The sequence below is a fragment of the Ammospiza nelsoni genome, chromosome 21, assembly GCF_027579445.1.
Source record: "Ammospiza nelsoni isolate bAmmNel1 chromosome 21, bAmmNel1.pri, whole genome shotgun sequence".
NCBI lineage: Eukaryota > Metazoa > Chordata > Aves > Passeriformes > Passerellidae > Ammospiza > Ammospiza nelsoni.
The window spans coordinates 7777433-7792465 of record NC_080653.1 but is presented as its reverse complement, the minus strand read 5'-3'; the positions used below and the strand labels follow the sequence as shown (position 1 = coordinate 7792465).

The 15033-nt window shown below is 63.5% G+C and overlaps 1 protein-coding gene across 5 annotated transcripts in view; it reads left to right on the top strand.

The window, feature by feature from the left end:
• The window catches only part of MYO18A (myosin XVIIIA), a 36454-nt gene continuing 21421 nt past the window's right edge, over positions 1-15033 (top strand). For 2 of the 5 annotated variants that reach the window (XM_059486818.1, XM_059486816.1), the window contains exons 1-7: positions 1-43; positions 4607-5690; positions 12722-12757; positions 13946-14033; positions 14154-14263; positions 14342-14518; positions 14634-14844. In XM_059486818.1, coding sequence (XP_059342801.1) covers positions 4683-5690; positions 12722-12757; positions 13946-14033; positions 14154-14263; positions 14342-14518; positions 14634-14844 — 1630 coding nt within the window. In that variant the 5' untranslated portion in view covers positions 1-43; positions 4607-4682. Of the gene's footprint in view, positions 44-4606; positions 5691-12721; positions 12758-13337; positions 13395-13945; positions 14034-14153; positions 14264-14341; positions 14519-14633; positions 14845-15033 lie in introns of all 5 variants that reach the window. The other 3 variants (XM_059486819.1, XM_059486817.1, XM_059486815.1) reach the window with 2 other exon arrangements.

Here is a 15033-nt window from a genome sequence, read left to right as displayed (position 1 = left end):
CCGCCGCCGCCGCCACCGGGCCCCGCTCCGCCGCCGCCGCCGGGTGAGTACCCGCCGCCATCCCACCGGCACCGGCCGCCGCCCGCCCGCACCGCCGCCGGGGCACCGGCACGCACCCGCACCGCCCGCCGCGCCGGCCGGGCCGCGGCTGCATCGCCCCCCCGGCGGGCCGGGCCGGGCCGGGCCGGGCCGAGCCGTGCCCGTGTCCCCGCCGCGTTGCACGGCCGCTGTAGGTGGGTGGGTGGGTGGGTGGGTGTGTGCGGACCCCCTCGGTGCCGCCCCCCGGTTGCGGGGTGCGGGCGGGCGCATGGCCCGCTCTTGTCTCGCAGCGCCCGGTGTCACTCGTGTGCGTGTTTGCATGTGTGTGTGTCACCTTGTGCGGGGTGCGTTTCTGCGTGCGGTGTCCCCGCATGTCCCTCCCGCAGGATGCCCCGTGTCAGGTGCTCCGTGTTGGGTGCCCCAGCAGCCGCTGCAGGGCTCCCGGGGAATGCTCCCAGGGAGAACCCGCTGGCCTGGGCCTTTCCCACACCACCGGGAATTGCATTCAAAGCCATTAGCCCGGCTCGACGCTAACCACATCGGTGCCACTGGCACCTGAGCCACCTTTTAGAGTGACAGGGAGGGGTGGGTGGCACTCAGCGAGCTGCTCTGCTGGGGTGGTGGTGGTGGCTCGCAGGGCTGTGGCCAGCCCAGTGCCTGTTAATTTTCCCAGAGAGGAATATGTGGAGCATCGGGCGAGGGCTGGGACGCGCGTCCCTAAAATTGTGTGGTTTCCAGCCGGCCTGTGAGATGCAAATTGTCTGGTCAGCGAGTGCCAGAGCTAAACTTAGGGCAATTACAGGAGAGTGTGGGCACATGGCAGTGTATTCCTACACCCCAAGGCTGGCCCTAGCGCTGGGGGACCTCTGCCCACTGCCCCATTCCAGCTCCCATCGGGATCTGGGTGTTCCCACAGCACCTGCACCAGCCCTGGACTTTGCCCGTGACGAGCTGTGGCTCGGCCCTTCACCTTTGCTGTGGGCTGGGCCATGCAGGGCAACAGGCTATGAATTTGGGGCCAGATAAGGGTGATGATGAGGGAGCTGTGTGCCCTGTGCTAACGGGGCTGCAACCCACCTGACCCCTCCAGCTGGTCATGGAACCATGTCCCACCTGGCAGGCCTGCCAAGATCCTGCCCCATTACCTCTAGGTCTATCCTGTAAGACCTCTTGAGCTGTGTCATTCCCAGCTTTGGGGCGAGGCAGGTGCTTGAACCCCATGCACCCTCCTGGCCTGGGGTGACCCCTCATAACCAGTCTGGTCCCCCTTTGCTGTTGGACATGGGGTTCCTGCAGCAGGGCCTGAAATCCTGCTCTGGGGAGAGCCTGGTGGCACATCCTGGCTGTGAGTCAGGTAGATCCGGGATTGTTTTCCTCTCGACACATTCCAGCATTGTCCTTAAGTGAAGGCACTGCAGAAGGATTTGGAAACCCCCTAAATTTCCTTGTTCTGTGGAAAACTTGTGTTCAGCAAGGAGCCATCACGCAGGTCAGCTCCCACTTGCCCTGCATAGGAGCTGGCCTGGCTGCTCGGAATCGCTGCCAGCAGCTCCTGTTCCCTGGCATGGAATCATCCCTTCCTGGCTGGGCACAGCCAGGCCATGAGCTGCCCCAACACGGTGTGCCCGAGGAGGGCATAGCCACCAGCTCGTGTGCCAAAGTGGTGTGGGAGCAGAGCCCCACTGCCAGCATCGGGGAGCAGAGCAGGGAGGGCAGGCGAGCGTGGAACTCGCCGTGCAGGTCCCTGTGCGGGAGCGTGTCGGACGAGATTGCGTCTCGAGGAGGGAAGGAGTGGCTGGGAGTTTCAGTGAACGCCTTCCTCCCTGCCTGCACCTCCCCGGCGCCCTGGCAGGGACACAGGGGCTGCTGGCTCTGCTGGGGGGACATGGGGAAAGGTGCATCCAGCACCTGCTTGGGGGCTCAGGGAGGGTTTTGGCTTGGGGAGCCATCTGGCCCTTGCAAGGTGATGTCCTCATCTTTGCCAGCCCAGTGTCACAGCAGCATCCTCGCGTGCGATCCCAGAGCGCCGGCGGGTGCCTCTCCCTTCCCTGTCAGGGCTCATGCTCACGCCTGGCCGAGGGGAGTCCCGGAGCAAGCCCGGGCTGAGCCAGGGAAGGCGCCTTGGGTCTGAATCAGAAATTCAGGAGCCGCTCGGCTCAGCAGCCTCCTCCTGCTCACGGCATTGGGCTGCACCCATCCGTGGCGGGAGGCTGCTTGGGGAAAAGGGAGCAAACCACAACGGCACAACACACGGGCTGGGGACATCAGTGCAGGGCGGAGGCTGCGGTGCTTTCCCCAGCCCACAGAGTCCTGTGTGCCTGCCCCACTGCTGCCTATTGTGGCCCTGAGTGGGGCACACGTGGCTGCGGCAGTGGCCGCCAGTGCTGCCTGATTAGCGATGCGGCTGGGAACGCTGTTCCCCCTTTTTGTTGAGCGTACAAAGGCTGGGAGGCAGCCTGTGTGCCGGGAGAGAAACCACCGAGGACAAAGAGCGCGCTGGCCGCCCGGCTCCTGGCGCCCTGGCTCCAACCAGCACCTGCCTGGCGAGTGGCTCTGCTCCCAGGGGACCCCCAGGAAGGATCCCTGCAGCCCCCTCCCTGCCCCAGGTGAGCACTGGGTGCTGCCAGGGGTGCAGCCCTTTTGTGCAGCTTCAGGGATGCCCAGGAAGTGTGGTAGCAGTGGCACATGGCACACAGCGGGGACAGGAGCAGGTGCAGGTTCTCTCCCTGCCATTGTCTGTGCTGAGGTCCTGGCACAAGGGAGCAGGCCCCAGGATGGCATGGCCATGGTGCCCTTTGTGGCAGCACCTGCTGTGGATCATGAGAAGGAGCTGTGCTGTCCTCTGGTTTGGGTCAGTGATCACCCCACAGCCAGCAGTTCTGGGAGAGGAGAAAGGAAGTGGGGTGTTTTCATGTGTTTTGGGGCCCTGCCCTGCCCAGGTCCTGCCATGGGTCTGGGTAAAGCTCCAGTTGCTGCAGGGAGGGCAGAGCAGCCAGAGCCCTGGGGCTGGGTGGTGTGAGCGCAACTGTGGCAGCCCTTCTGGCCATGGCCAGGAGCCTTGCAAGCCTGACCTTGTCCCTCAGGCTGCTTCCCCTCACTGCCCCAGAGGTATCACACACCCAGGGCCAGCGCTGTGCCATGGCTTGCAGGGCTCTGTCCTCACCTGCCCTGTGGCCAGGCCTCTCCCGGGCACGTGTGCTCCTGTCCCAGCCCCGAGGGGCAGCGAGGTTCAGGGAGTTCCCTGTCATCCCTGGATGGCTTTGTCAAGAGGAAAACGGGTTTCCCTTGTCCCACTGGGTGTGTTCAAGGGCAGTGCAGACCATGTGTCCTTGCAGGGACATGGTCCAGGCAGTGATGGTGATGCAGTGCTGATGCTGTGCTGGAGCCAAGGTGCAGCTTGGCACAGCACAGCACATCCATGCACCCCAGGCAGAGCTGCACTGCCCATCCCTGTGGCTGCCCAAACCTCATCCCCACACCCGTCGGAGAGCTCTAAAGCAGATGCTTCAAACGTGGGGAGCTTTCCTGTTGTCCTTTGTGCTGAGGTTAAGTTCCTGTGCAGTTTCCTGCCCTGTTATATATAGCTGTCAGCCCGTCCTGCAGGCACTGCCAGCCGCCTGCTCCACTTTGGAGTTGTTTATCCACAGCCCAAGCGCTCGATGGAAGCTGAGGGGGGGCCACCAGTTACCCCAGGGGCAGAGGGGAGCCGCAGCCCCCCGTGCAGGGTGAGGCTGTGGGTGCCCCCAGGCACTGGCTGTCCCCAGGCACTGGGTGCACACGGGATTTTCCAGGAGTTTTCTGCCCAGCCACGGTTTTCCCACTGGCACTGGGTGCTCCCCCCGCTCTGCGCGGGATGCCCAAATGAAAGAGCCTCTGTTCCTGGAGGTCGCCGGCAGCGTCACGAGCCTCTGCGTCGCCCTGGCTAAAATTAGACACTTATCAGTGTTGGGAGGGATGTGATTTTACAGGTTCCTGTTTATTAGAGCAACCTTCGCTCCAGGCCGTGTTTCCGGCTCCTCCCTGGTGGGGATTCTGCCCACGGCAGCCCCTGTGGTTTGCGGTGGCCAGAGCCAGGATGAGCAGCAGAAAGGCCTCTGTTTCCTCAACAAGGGGCTTTTGAACAGCAGGCAGGACGTTGGTGGCTGGATGGGATGGGGGTTTTGCCCTGGAGAATGTCCCTGCCGGCAGTAACTGCTGCAAAAGCCACCAGGATATTTTCTTCCCTGCCCACCCATGCTGCTCCAAAACGGTTCCTGAGCTGCTGAGGGTCTTGCCTGCAGTCAGCCCTAGTGCCAGGCACTTCCAGGCTTCTGGGCTTCTTTTGGGGTGACTCTGGGGGTACAGGGTCATCCCTGGGGCTTGATGCCCAGCTGGGGTGAGGACACATCAACTGGGGCAGTCTCAGCCCTGTGGTGCTGCAATCCCCAGGGAGGGTGGGAATGCTGGAACATGGCTCAGGGGCTGGGGGTGGCAGCTGGCACAACCAGTGGGGTGGATGGAGGGGTGGTGGGTGGGTGTTGGCTGTGCTGCTCTCTGATGGCACCTTCCTGTCTGTCCTTCTGCACAGGCGGCTGTGCCGTGACCGGCGCCCCAGCCCAGTGCCCTGCTGTGGGGGGCAGGAGTGCCCCAGGCCTCTATCCATCATGTTCAACCTGATGAAGAAGGACAAAGAGAAGGATGGGGCCCGGAAGGAGAAGAAGAAGGAGAAAAAGGAGCGAATGTCAGCAGCTGAACTCAAGAGCCTGGAGGAGATGAGCATGCGCCGGGGCTTCTTTAACCTCAACCGTGCCTCCAAGCGGGACTCCAAGACCCGCCTGGAGATCTCCAACCCCATCCCCATTAAAGTGGCCAGTGGCTCTGAGCTGCACCTCACAGATATTGACTCTGACAGCAACCGGGGCAGCGTCATCTTGGACTCAGGCCACCTGAGCACGGCCAGCTCCAGCGACGATCTCAAGGCGGACGACACCAACTTCAAGGGCTCGGTGCTGCAGCGGGCAGCCAAGTTCGGCTCCTTGGCCAAGCAGAACTCCCAGGTGATTGTCAAACGCTTCTCCTTCTCCCAGAAAAGCCGGGATGAGAGCACCTCAGAGACCTCCACGCCCTCTGAGCACTCAGCAGCCCCCTCCCCTCAGGTGGAGGTGCGCATGCTGGACACCCCACTGGACAAGCAGGGGGCTCCCCCCGGACAGCCCTGCACCCCTCCTGCCGCCTCCCTGCGTGCCAGGGTGCCGGAGCTCATTGGTAAGAAGTTCCCCGCCGAGCTTCGGCTGCCCGCCCTGGTGCCCCCGCAGCCCCCCACGCCACGGCAGCTGGAGCTGCAGAGGCGCAACACGGGCGATTTCGGCTTCTCCCTGCGCCGCACCACCATGCTGGACCGCGGCCCCGACGGGCAGGTGTACCGGCGCGTCGTGCACTTCGCCGAGCCCGGAGCCGGCACCAAGGACTTGGCCTTGGGCTTGGTGCCGGGAGACCGGCTGGTGGAGATCAACGGGAGGAACGTGGAGAGCAAATCCCGGGATGAGATCGTGGAGATGATCCGGCAGTCGGGGGACACGGTGCAGCTGAAGGTGCAGCCCATCCTGGAGCTGAGCGAGCTGAGCCGCTGCTGGCTGCGGGGCGGCCAGGGGACACGCCGTGCTGCCTGGGATGTGAGTAACGCTGTCCCCGCCGTGGGCACTGCCGGGCCTGGGTTCTGCCAGCGCCAGCGTCCTCGTGGGGGTGTTTGGGTTGGCAGGGGCTGTGGGAAACAGCGGGTGCTGGGGCTGCTCCAGCCAGGATGCACAGGGAGGAGTGGGAGGCTGTGGCTGGGATGCAGCAGTGATGCATCAGGTCTTGCAAATCATCACCGGTGGGTTTTGTCCCCCAAAGCGCTCAGGGTGCTGTTGGGTTGGGTTTTCCTCCTGCTAGAGGAGAGCCCAGCTCTGCATTGCCTGCGGGAAGTATGTCCTCATCTCTTTGCTGACTGAGCATAGTTCAGCTGAGAAGGGAGCTTTGCTCCTCACTGCCAGGAAATTCCAAAGGCTACTTTGCAGAAGGACACTGCTTGCTCCACTGCCCACGCTGGCGTTCCCCCACAGGGATCCTCCCCGGGGACTGGGGCAGGCACACAGCGTGCCAGGGGCCGGGAGCTGCTGCTGGCGTGCACAGCCCTGCGTATGCAGCTACTGCTGCTGCTGCTACTGCTGCTGCTGCTGTATAAATAGAAACTTAATGGCTGGGTGACCCACATCCCTCACGCCTGCTGCCCAGCACTGCTGACCCTGCCGCAGGCTAACCAGCGTCCTGGCCAGCTGGCACCCCAGCACAGCCCCCCAAATGCAGCATCCTGCAGGGCTGAACCCCCTCTGTGGTGCCAGGGGTGCAGCAGAGTGGTGTTGCTTACCATATAACTGGACTTGTTTAGTGTATTTTTAAGCCTTCCTTGGGGCAGGAGGGTGCCTGTGCCTGCAGAGCAGGTTGGCTGCACTGGGGAGAGCCACACTGTGCCCTGTGCCTGCGGGTTGGTGGCCAGGATGGAGTGAGGGTGACCATGGGGCTCCATGTGCTGCTCCTCAAGCAGATGCTGGCACTGCGGGGTGGAGTCTGTGCCAAGCCAGAGCGGTGCCTTTCCCACAGCTCCTCCTGGAGCCCTGCAGGTGTCACCGGGCACTGCTTCTTGGATAACCTTGGGTGGGATAACCCTGTGTGGGCACCTGGATAACCCCTGGCGAGATAGCCATGTGTGGGCACCTGGATAACCCCTGGTGGGATAGCCCTGTGTGGGCACAGGGCACAGCGGTGCCTTGGCACGGAGGCAGGTGTGTGTTGGATGTCACACACAGAGGACCAGCGAGGTGCTTGTGCCTTCCAGGAGTGCCAAGCTGGGCTGGGAAGGGGGAGAGGAGACACTGATGCCCTTGGGGCTGCATGGGAGAGGCTGCAACGTGCAGCCTTGTGCTGGAACATGGTGTGGTTTGATGGCATCAGCTGGTGGGAGCTGGTCAGAGGGTTGGCAGGGACTGTGCTGTGAAGTGCCCTCACAGCACTGGCACAGGATGCCTCCTCCTCCTCCTCATGGTGCACCACAGTGACACACTGTGGCTTTGCTGGGAGCCCGGATTGGGGCGTTGGGTGCAGCTGGGGGTCCCTCACACAAGGTGCTGGCACACAGGGAGGCCCGGCTCTCCCCCAGGCCCCTCTAAGCTCCCTGGAATGTTTCTGGTCCTAATTTAAATAAAAATGATCCTTTTTGAAACAGGAAATTATAGACATATTTTGGGCTGTTGCTCTGGAAGCCCCTCCCTGGCTGGAGAGGGATGGTGCTGGGCTCTCTGTGCCCTATGGGGGGTTTAACCCCCTCACAGGGTCTGTGCTGGGTCACCCTTGTCCCCACGGACCCGGCTGGGCAGTGCCAGCACCCGCTGCCTCTTGGGGGGCTGTCAGTGCTGTGGGGTGACAGGGGACAGCTGGTGGCACAGCATGGCTGGGCATTGGGGCTGGTGTGAAACCCCCTCCGTGTCCCAGCCTTGCTCCCAGTGTGGGGCAGCTGGGCTGGCTCAGCTCCACACTTTGTATTTATTTATTTACTGACTGAATTCCTCAGGCAGGGCCCAGGCGTGCGCCGGTCCAGCAGAAATATTCCAGAAATATTCCAGAAACGCCTCTGACCACTCCAATGCTTCAGCAGGGCCACAGGCATCCAGTGGCTGTGCTGGCTGACCTTGTGTGCCACTGTCCACGGGCACACAGGTCCCTGCAGGACACTGTGCCCAGGGTGCCATGGCATGGCTGGGTTCCCCATGTCCCACCAGGGTGGGAGTGTGGGACTCTGGTCATGTCAGGGGCATTTTTATCATTTTTCTGTGCTTGGCAAGTTCTTTATTTGGCTCTTTTTCTGCTCTCACTGAGGGTTTGGTGCTGCTGTGGTGTCTCAGTGTGTTGGGGTCTTGGGAGGGGGCTTGTATCCAGTGGGCTCAGCCATGGGCCAGTGTGTGTGTGCTGAATTTCCTGGCTTAGGAATGAGAGAAAAATGCTGGCCAGGCAGAAATGCTGCTGTCACCAAACAGCTGGGCTGGGTGGAGGTGGCTGCATGCCTGTGCTACCTGGGAACACCCGTGTCACTGCAGGCACTCTCTGCTGTGTTATGCCAGCCCTGCCAAGGGTGTTTGATGTGGCCTGTCCCTCGTGCAGTGGGGTGTGCCAGGCTGTGCCCCTGCTTCCTCTGGGAATGTTTATTTGCTCAGGGTGCATCTGTCTCACCTTGGTTGGGCAGGGACCTGCTCAGCTGCCAGCTGGGGTCCCAGTGTGCCATGCCTGTGTCACCGCTGCTCCTCCATGCCCCTGACCCTCATCCCCTTGTCCACACTGTTTCCAGGGACACCTTGAACTTCCAGAGGCAGCTTTGCCATGAAAACACCTTTACCATGTGTTGCTGGGGTGGTATCTGTCCCCAAGAACATTTTGGGGGGATCTGGTGTTCATGGCGAAGCCAGAGGAGGAGCGAGAAGCGTCCGGGTTGCACCGCCTGGCACCACAGCAGGCACCCAGGGGTGTGGATTGTGCAAGCCCATCCTGTGAGGCACAGAGCCCTGCCTGGCCCCCCCAGCTCCACAGCTGCACTGGGCCCGGGGGTGTCTGTCTGTCTGTGCGGGCGGACGGTGCAGGGAGGCCGGGCAGTTCCTGGAGCCCACATCACTTCCTCTGGCAGCGGTGACGGTGACGGTGCTGCTGGTGCCGAGGCCCCAGTGTCCCCCCCGGCTCTCCCTCCGGCTGCTGCTGCTCCTGCCGGCGGGGCCCTCGCATTCCTGGGCTATTTTTAGGGTGGCCCTATCAGCCCAGCTGTCCCCGCTGCCGGCTGCCGCCCCTCCGGTGCCTCTCCCGTGCGGTGCCGCGCTCGCCCCGGCCGAAACCCTTCTCCTGCTCCCTCCGGTAAGGTGGGGACCCCAGCGTGGCCAGCACGGCTTGGGGGAGCACGAGGGGGGTACCTGGGAGACGGTTCTGGTGCTGGGATCGGGGATTGAGAGGCTGAACCCACCCCTGCGGTGTTTTGGGGTTGTTTGTTGTGGGGACCCCGTGGCCGGTGCTTTCTGGAGAGCTTTGTGGCAGTGCCAGGCTGCTTGGAGGTGGGAGCGCTGTGGGCAGAGGGTTTGGGGGTTCTAACCCACAGGTGGGTTTGTCTCCAGACCCCCATGCTGGGATTTTACACCATGGTGACACTTTGGGGGGGACAGGGATGTTTTCCCACACTGCTGGGTTGCTTTGGTGCTCCCCTGTGCCATGCCTGGCCCTGAGAGGGGGCTTCTCCCCAGTGGCCCCAGGCACAACCTGGGGTTGGACAGTGGGTGCCATCCAGGGCAGCAGGTCCCACTAGAGCTGCCTGGACTCTGGCACGGGGTCAGGCTCAGAATAAACCCAGGCTGTCAGGGCAAGCAAGGAGCTGGGGCAGAAAATATCCCTTCCCTCACCCTGGCATTTGCTTACTACAGCGGGCTGGCCCCCTCAGGGGAATGGGGCCACGGTCCTACAGCCTGACTAAAGGGGGTTTTTTTACACAGTGAGTTTTGCTGGGTCTCAGACTGGTCACCTGTCTGTCCCCAGAGCGCCCTGTGGGCACTCTTTGTTTGCTGAGCAGGTCCAGGTGGGCTCAGGCCCCCATTCCTGAGGATCCCAGCTGGGGAAGGGCACGTGCCTGTACCCTGGGCTGTGGTTTGGCATTCTGTGTGCTGTCCCAGTCAGTCTCACCTCTCCCTCTCTCCCCAGCCAGGGCTGCAGCTCCATGAGACATCACCATGGCGTTCTCATCCCGGTTTGCGTTCTGGGAGCAGAAGGGAAGTCTCTCTTGCATGTTTGCCTGTACCCCACGTTTGGGTCACGCTGCTGACCAGCTCCCCCCAGTTCACCCAGTGCTGGCACCGTGTTTGGAGCAGCACTCACTCCCAGCCTCACTGTGCTGCTGTGACAGGGGCTGTGCTGGGCAGCTGGGAGCTTGGCCAGGGCTGGTGTCACCAGCACAGCCATGCATGTGATCACTAACACCATCACTAACGGCTTTGTGAGTGTCTGGTGCCGCCCCTAACACAGTGTGAGCCACCCCAGTGCCACCTGCCACCCAGGAGCAGCTCTGTGGTGGCATTCAGGGTGTGCTGCCCACAGGATGCACCACTGCAGTGTCACAGCCAGTCCTGGCACTCAGAGGCTCAGCCCAGGGCAGGGTTTGGCTGCCCACCCCCCCCAGAGGCCCCTGGTTGCCCCAGGTCAGCAGGGATCTGGCATGTCCCACGTGCTGCGGAGATTAGCTGGTGACACTTAAAACGTGCTGTGACACCGGCTGGGGGTGACATGTACAGTGACAGAATCCTGCAGGAGGGGTGGTGGCACTCTGAACCACCTCCCTCACTGGCTGCTCATGGTGAGAGGGCCCAGGCCAGGTGGGCAGAGCACCTCTCCCACCTTTGGGGTTTGCATCTCTGTGCTTCACCCCCTTTTTTTGGCTGATGGGAAGCCTGGGAGGACACGCTGCAGTCCCTGCAGTGGGCTGCAAATTTGGGCTGGCATGGGGTGATGGTCCCAGGAGGTTTTCCTGCAGCAAGGCCCCACAGTGGGCTGAAACGTGCTCCTCTTGTTTGTCTGACCCTCAGGTCAAGGACGAGGACAAATCTTTAGCTGTGAAAAGACCCGTGAAGGAGGACGGGGCTGTAAGTGTCACAGGGCACGGGCAGGGTGGAGCTTTTGGGGATGGGGCTTGTCCTTGGTGGGAACAGCCCCTGTGACAGGGCCTGGGGACACCGTGCAGGGTCATGGGCTTAGTGGTGCCCTGAGCACTGAGTTTTGCCCCCATGCTGGCTGCCTGAGGGCTGAATGGTCACTGTTTGTGGGGCAGGGAGGTCACCACTGCTCCCTGCCCTGGGATCCACTGTGGGGCTGTAGGCTGGTGGGGAAGGGTGCTGTGGTGATTATTGCAATACCCAGTGCTGGGGTCTGGCCAGGAGCTGTGCTCCATGGCAGGGCAGAGCCCCAAACAGCAGTGGAGGCTGGCCCTCCACTCACACCCCTCTCATTGTGGCTGCAGTCAGAGAGCCCGAAGGATGCAGCATCTGCACCCCCCAAAGCTGAGCCCCCGAAGGCTGAACCCCCCAAACCTGAGCCTGTGAAGAGCCCCGAGCCCGCGAAGAGCCCCGAGCCACCTCCTGGCAGAGGGAAGAGCCCGGAGCCGGTGCTGAACGGGGCGGCAGAGAACGGGCTGGAGGGCGCAGCCCCCGAGGCACAGGGGGATGACGGCCAGGGGCTCTCCCGCCGCAAGGTGGTGCGGGTGGTGCGCAAGGTGGTGCGCAAAGTCCTGCCTGGGGAGGACGCTGGCACTGCCAAGGAGCCAGGCCGGGATGCCAAGTCTCCTGAGCCGGTGCCACCCCCGAGGAAGGAGGAAGGAGGGCGTGCCGCCGTCCCAGCTCCCCCAGCCCCGCCACCTCCCCCCGCCGTGCTGCCCGCAGCCCCTGCCAAGCCGGAGCCCAAGGATGAGATCTCAGAGGGGCTCAAAACCCTCATGGCCAAGGGCAAAACCAAGGAGCACCGGCCGCGGCTCCGGCCGGGGGACAGGCAGGAGAAGCCCCGTGAGCCTGCTGGTGGGGACACAAAGCTGTCCCCGTCCCCGGGCGCTGAAGCCAAGCCAGAGCCACCAGTGCAGCTTCCAGGAGGGAAAGCGGAGCCGGCAAAGGCATCTGCTCAGAAACCCACAGCCCTGGAGAGGCACAAGGTACCGGTGTGTGCACAACAGGGGATGCTCTGACCCCCAGTGCAGCATGGTGTGAGCTCACCTGCATGGTTTGCAGTGGTTTTCAGATGTGCGGTGTGGGTGGGAGTCACTTTTTGGGGGCAGCTGTGTGTGCTGTGGCCACTCCATCATGCTGCCCCTTGTCTCCCCTCCATTTCATGTGGAGAAGAAGCTGCAGACCAGCGAGAAGCGGCAGACCCCTGTGAAAAATGCCCCGGCTGCCCCCCAGCAGGTGTGTAGGATGGTGACACAGGTCCCTGGACACTGTGGGTACGCACTGGTACCCAGCTGTGCCTTCCCCCTGGGACCCGCCCCAAGCACTGATGGGCTGCAGGGCTGGGAGGGCCTTTGCAATGGCCCTGCTGGTGCCCATGTGCCAGGGCTGTGAGGGCTGTGGGACAGCTGGCCTGGAGCTAATGGTGCTCTGCCTCCAGGCTGCCCCTGGCCCTGCTTCCCCTGCCCCTGCGTCCGTGCTGAGCCCATCTGAGGAGGCGCAGCTCCGGCTGGAGAGGATCTTCACCACTTCTGTAACTCCAGAGGTGTTGGTGCTTGCATGTCGCCTTCTCAGGGATGGGGAGGCGTGGGCAGCGTGTGGCTGCCCCAGAGGTGCCATGTGCTCTGCACACAGTGACTGTACCCCTGTGTCTGGCTGCCAGCCCCATGGTCCATCTGTGGGTGACACTGGCAGCAGGGAATGGATGACCAGGGCTGTTGGTGGGTTTGGGGATTGTCGCCCAGACTGTGCTGGGGATGGGGAACTGCCTGCATCCCTGCAGGGGCCCAGTTACACTGTGGTGTCTGGGATGGATGATGTCCTGGTGGTGCTGTGTGATCATGGCCGTGCTGGGGCCCTGTGGCTTGTCAGGGTGCTGCTTCTGCTCTCTGCCTCTCACCCCCTCTCTTCTTTCTCTCCTCCTTCCTTGCTGCCGTTAGCTGGACCCCGCCGCCTCCGCCTCGGCACCCAGCCAGGTACTGTACCCCCGTCCTCAGGAGCCCTGTGCCTCCACCAGCGACCCCCTGCCATCCTCTGTGTGCCTCTGGGCTGGCGTCTGCGCCCGCGCCTCCTGCTGGAGTGTAAGGCTTCCCCCATCCCACCCTGCTCCGTGGGCTGCCGTGGGGCCAGCCGGGGCTGGGTGCCTCTCCCCACCCCAGTGAGGTCATTCGGGAAGCCAGACGTCCCAGGAGGGTGCCCTCAGTGGAGGTGGCACAGCTGGGGCGGGCAGGGGTGTGGAGCAGGGTGTGAGGGGGCAGAGTGCTGGCATAGGCAGGGTGCATGGCTCGTGCCGGAGCAGCTGTGGCGCGTGGTGCTGGCAGAGCTCAGAGTGGGGTCAGTGCAGTGACCCCCAGCCCCAGGGCTTTGGCAGCACGGCCTCGTGGCCAGCGTCCTTCCACCCCCCTGCCCTCAGTGGTGGCCGTGGCACGAGGAGTGCCCACAGGGCTTGGCACAGCGGTACTTTGCCCCTGCTTGCTCCCCGTCCCCTCTTTCTGTGCTGTGTGCGGGGCAGGGCTGAGCCCTTCTCGCCTTCAGCGCCTCTCTCGGCCTCGCCAGGGTCCAGCGGACGATGCACCGGCAGCTCCCCTCGGCCCCGTCCCTGCTGCAGCTCAGGTTTGGCTTTGGAGCTCGTCCTGCTGTCCTTGTGCCAGGGACATCCCCGCTGTGCTGGCCACCAGCCTGGCATTTCCCATGGCAGAGTCCTGTGCCACGTCCTGTGACCCTCCATTATGTGCCTCAGTGTGTCCTGTGTCCCTACAGCATGTCCCTGCAGCATGTCCCATGTCCCCATAGCATGTCTGGTGTCCCTGCATCCTGACATGTGGGTGCCTGCTCTCAGGGCTGCGGTTTGGGAGCTTGGCCCCTCCAGGCTCGCCCAAGGTGGCCGTAGTGAATGTTCCTGTGGGTCACTGTGTCTTTATGTTTGCCCCAAGCTGTGGTAGGGCCCTGGTGGTCTCTGCAGCCCTGCACCCACTGGGGTCCCCAGCAGGCAAACTGGGGACATGTGCTGGGAGGGTTTGTGGCTGGTGGAGGTGGCCTGGCTGTACAGCACATGCCCCTGTGGCCAGCCAGCCCTGCTCCCTCCAGCCCCAGGGATGAGGGGAGGGGGTGAGGCAGTGCAGGGGACAGGTCACCACAGCCTCTCCACATCTGCTGTCCCACAGGCCAAGACAGAGGAGCAGATAGCAGCTGAGGAGGCCTGGTACGAGACCGAGAAGGTGTGGCTGGTGCACAGGGATGGCTTCTCCTTGGGTGAGCATTGCTGGGACACAGCACCCCGTCCTTCCTGTGGCACAGTGAGCCCCCCTGACCCCCCTGCAGTCCCTGGGGGATGCCAGCCCGGCCCCTCTGAGTGCCCCGTGCTCCTCACAGGCAGCCAGCTGCGGCCGGAGGCGGGCAGTCCCCTGCCCGAGGGCAAAGTGAAGGTGAAACTGGACCACGATGGAGCCGTCCTGGAGGTGGAGGAGGACGATGTGGAGAAGGTAGGGCTGCGGGGCGGGGGCCGGTGGGGCCGATCCCCATTCCCCGCCTGACCCGCCCCATCTCAACCTCGCTGCCAGGCAAACCCCCCGTCCTGTGACCGTGTCGAGGACCTCGCCAGCCTCCTCTACCTCAACGAGTCCAGCACGCTGCACACGCTGCGCCAGCGCTACGGCGGCAACCTCCTGCACACCTACGCCGGGCCCACCATGGTCATCATCAACCCGCTGAGCTCCCCCTCCATGTACTCCGAGAAGGTGACGCTGCTCTGGGGGGACATCAGAGGGGACACGCAGCTGGCACTGTGCAGAGGGGGCAGTGGGGGTGGCAGGGTGCTGACCCTTGCCTGTTTCCCCTCCCTGTCCTCCCCAGGTGATGCACATGTTCAAGGGGTGCCGCAGGGAGGACACGTCCCCGCACATCTACGCGGTGGCGCAGGCGGCGTACCGCAGCATGCTGATGAGCCGCCAGGACCAGGCCATCGTCCTGCTGGGTGCCAGCGGCAGCGGCAAAACCACCAACTGCCAGCACCTGGTGCAGTACCTCGCCACCATCGCCGGCAGCACCGGCAAGGTGTTCTCTGGTGAGTCCTTCTGTCCTGCCTGCACACGCCGCTTGCTTTGTCACAGCCCCACGCACGCGGCAGTGGCTGGGCACACGCCAAACTGGCTGTCACTGTCACACCGGTGCCTTTGCTGTGCTCCTGGGGGCTGCTGCAGTGCCAGGGAGCAGCAGCACCCGCCCAGCCAGCTCTGGCCCCCTGCCCACTGCA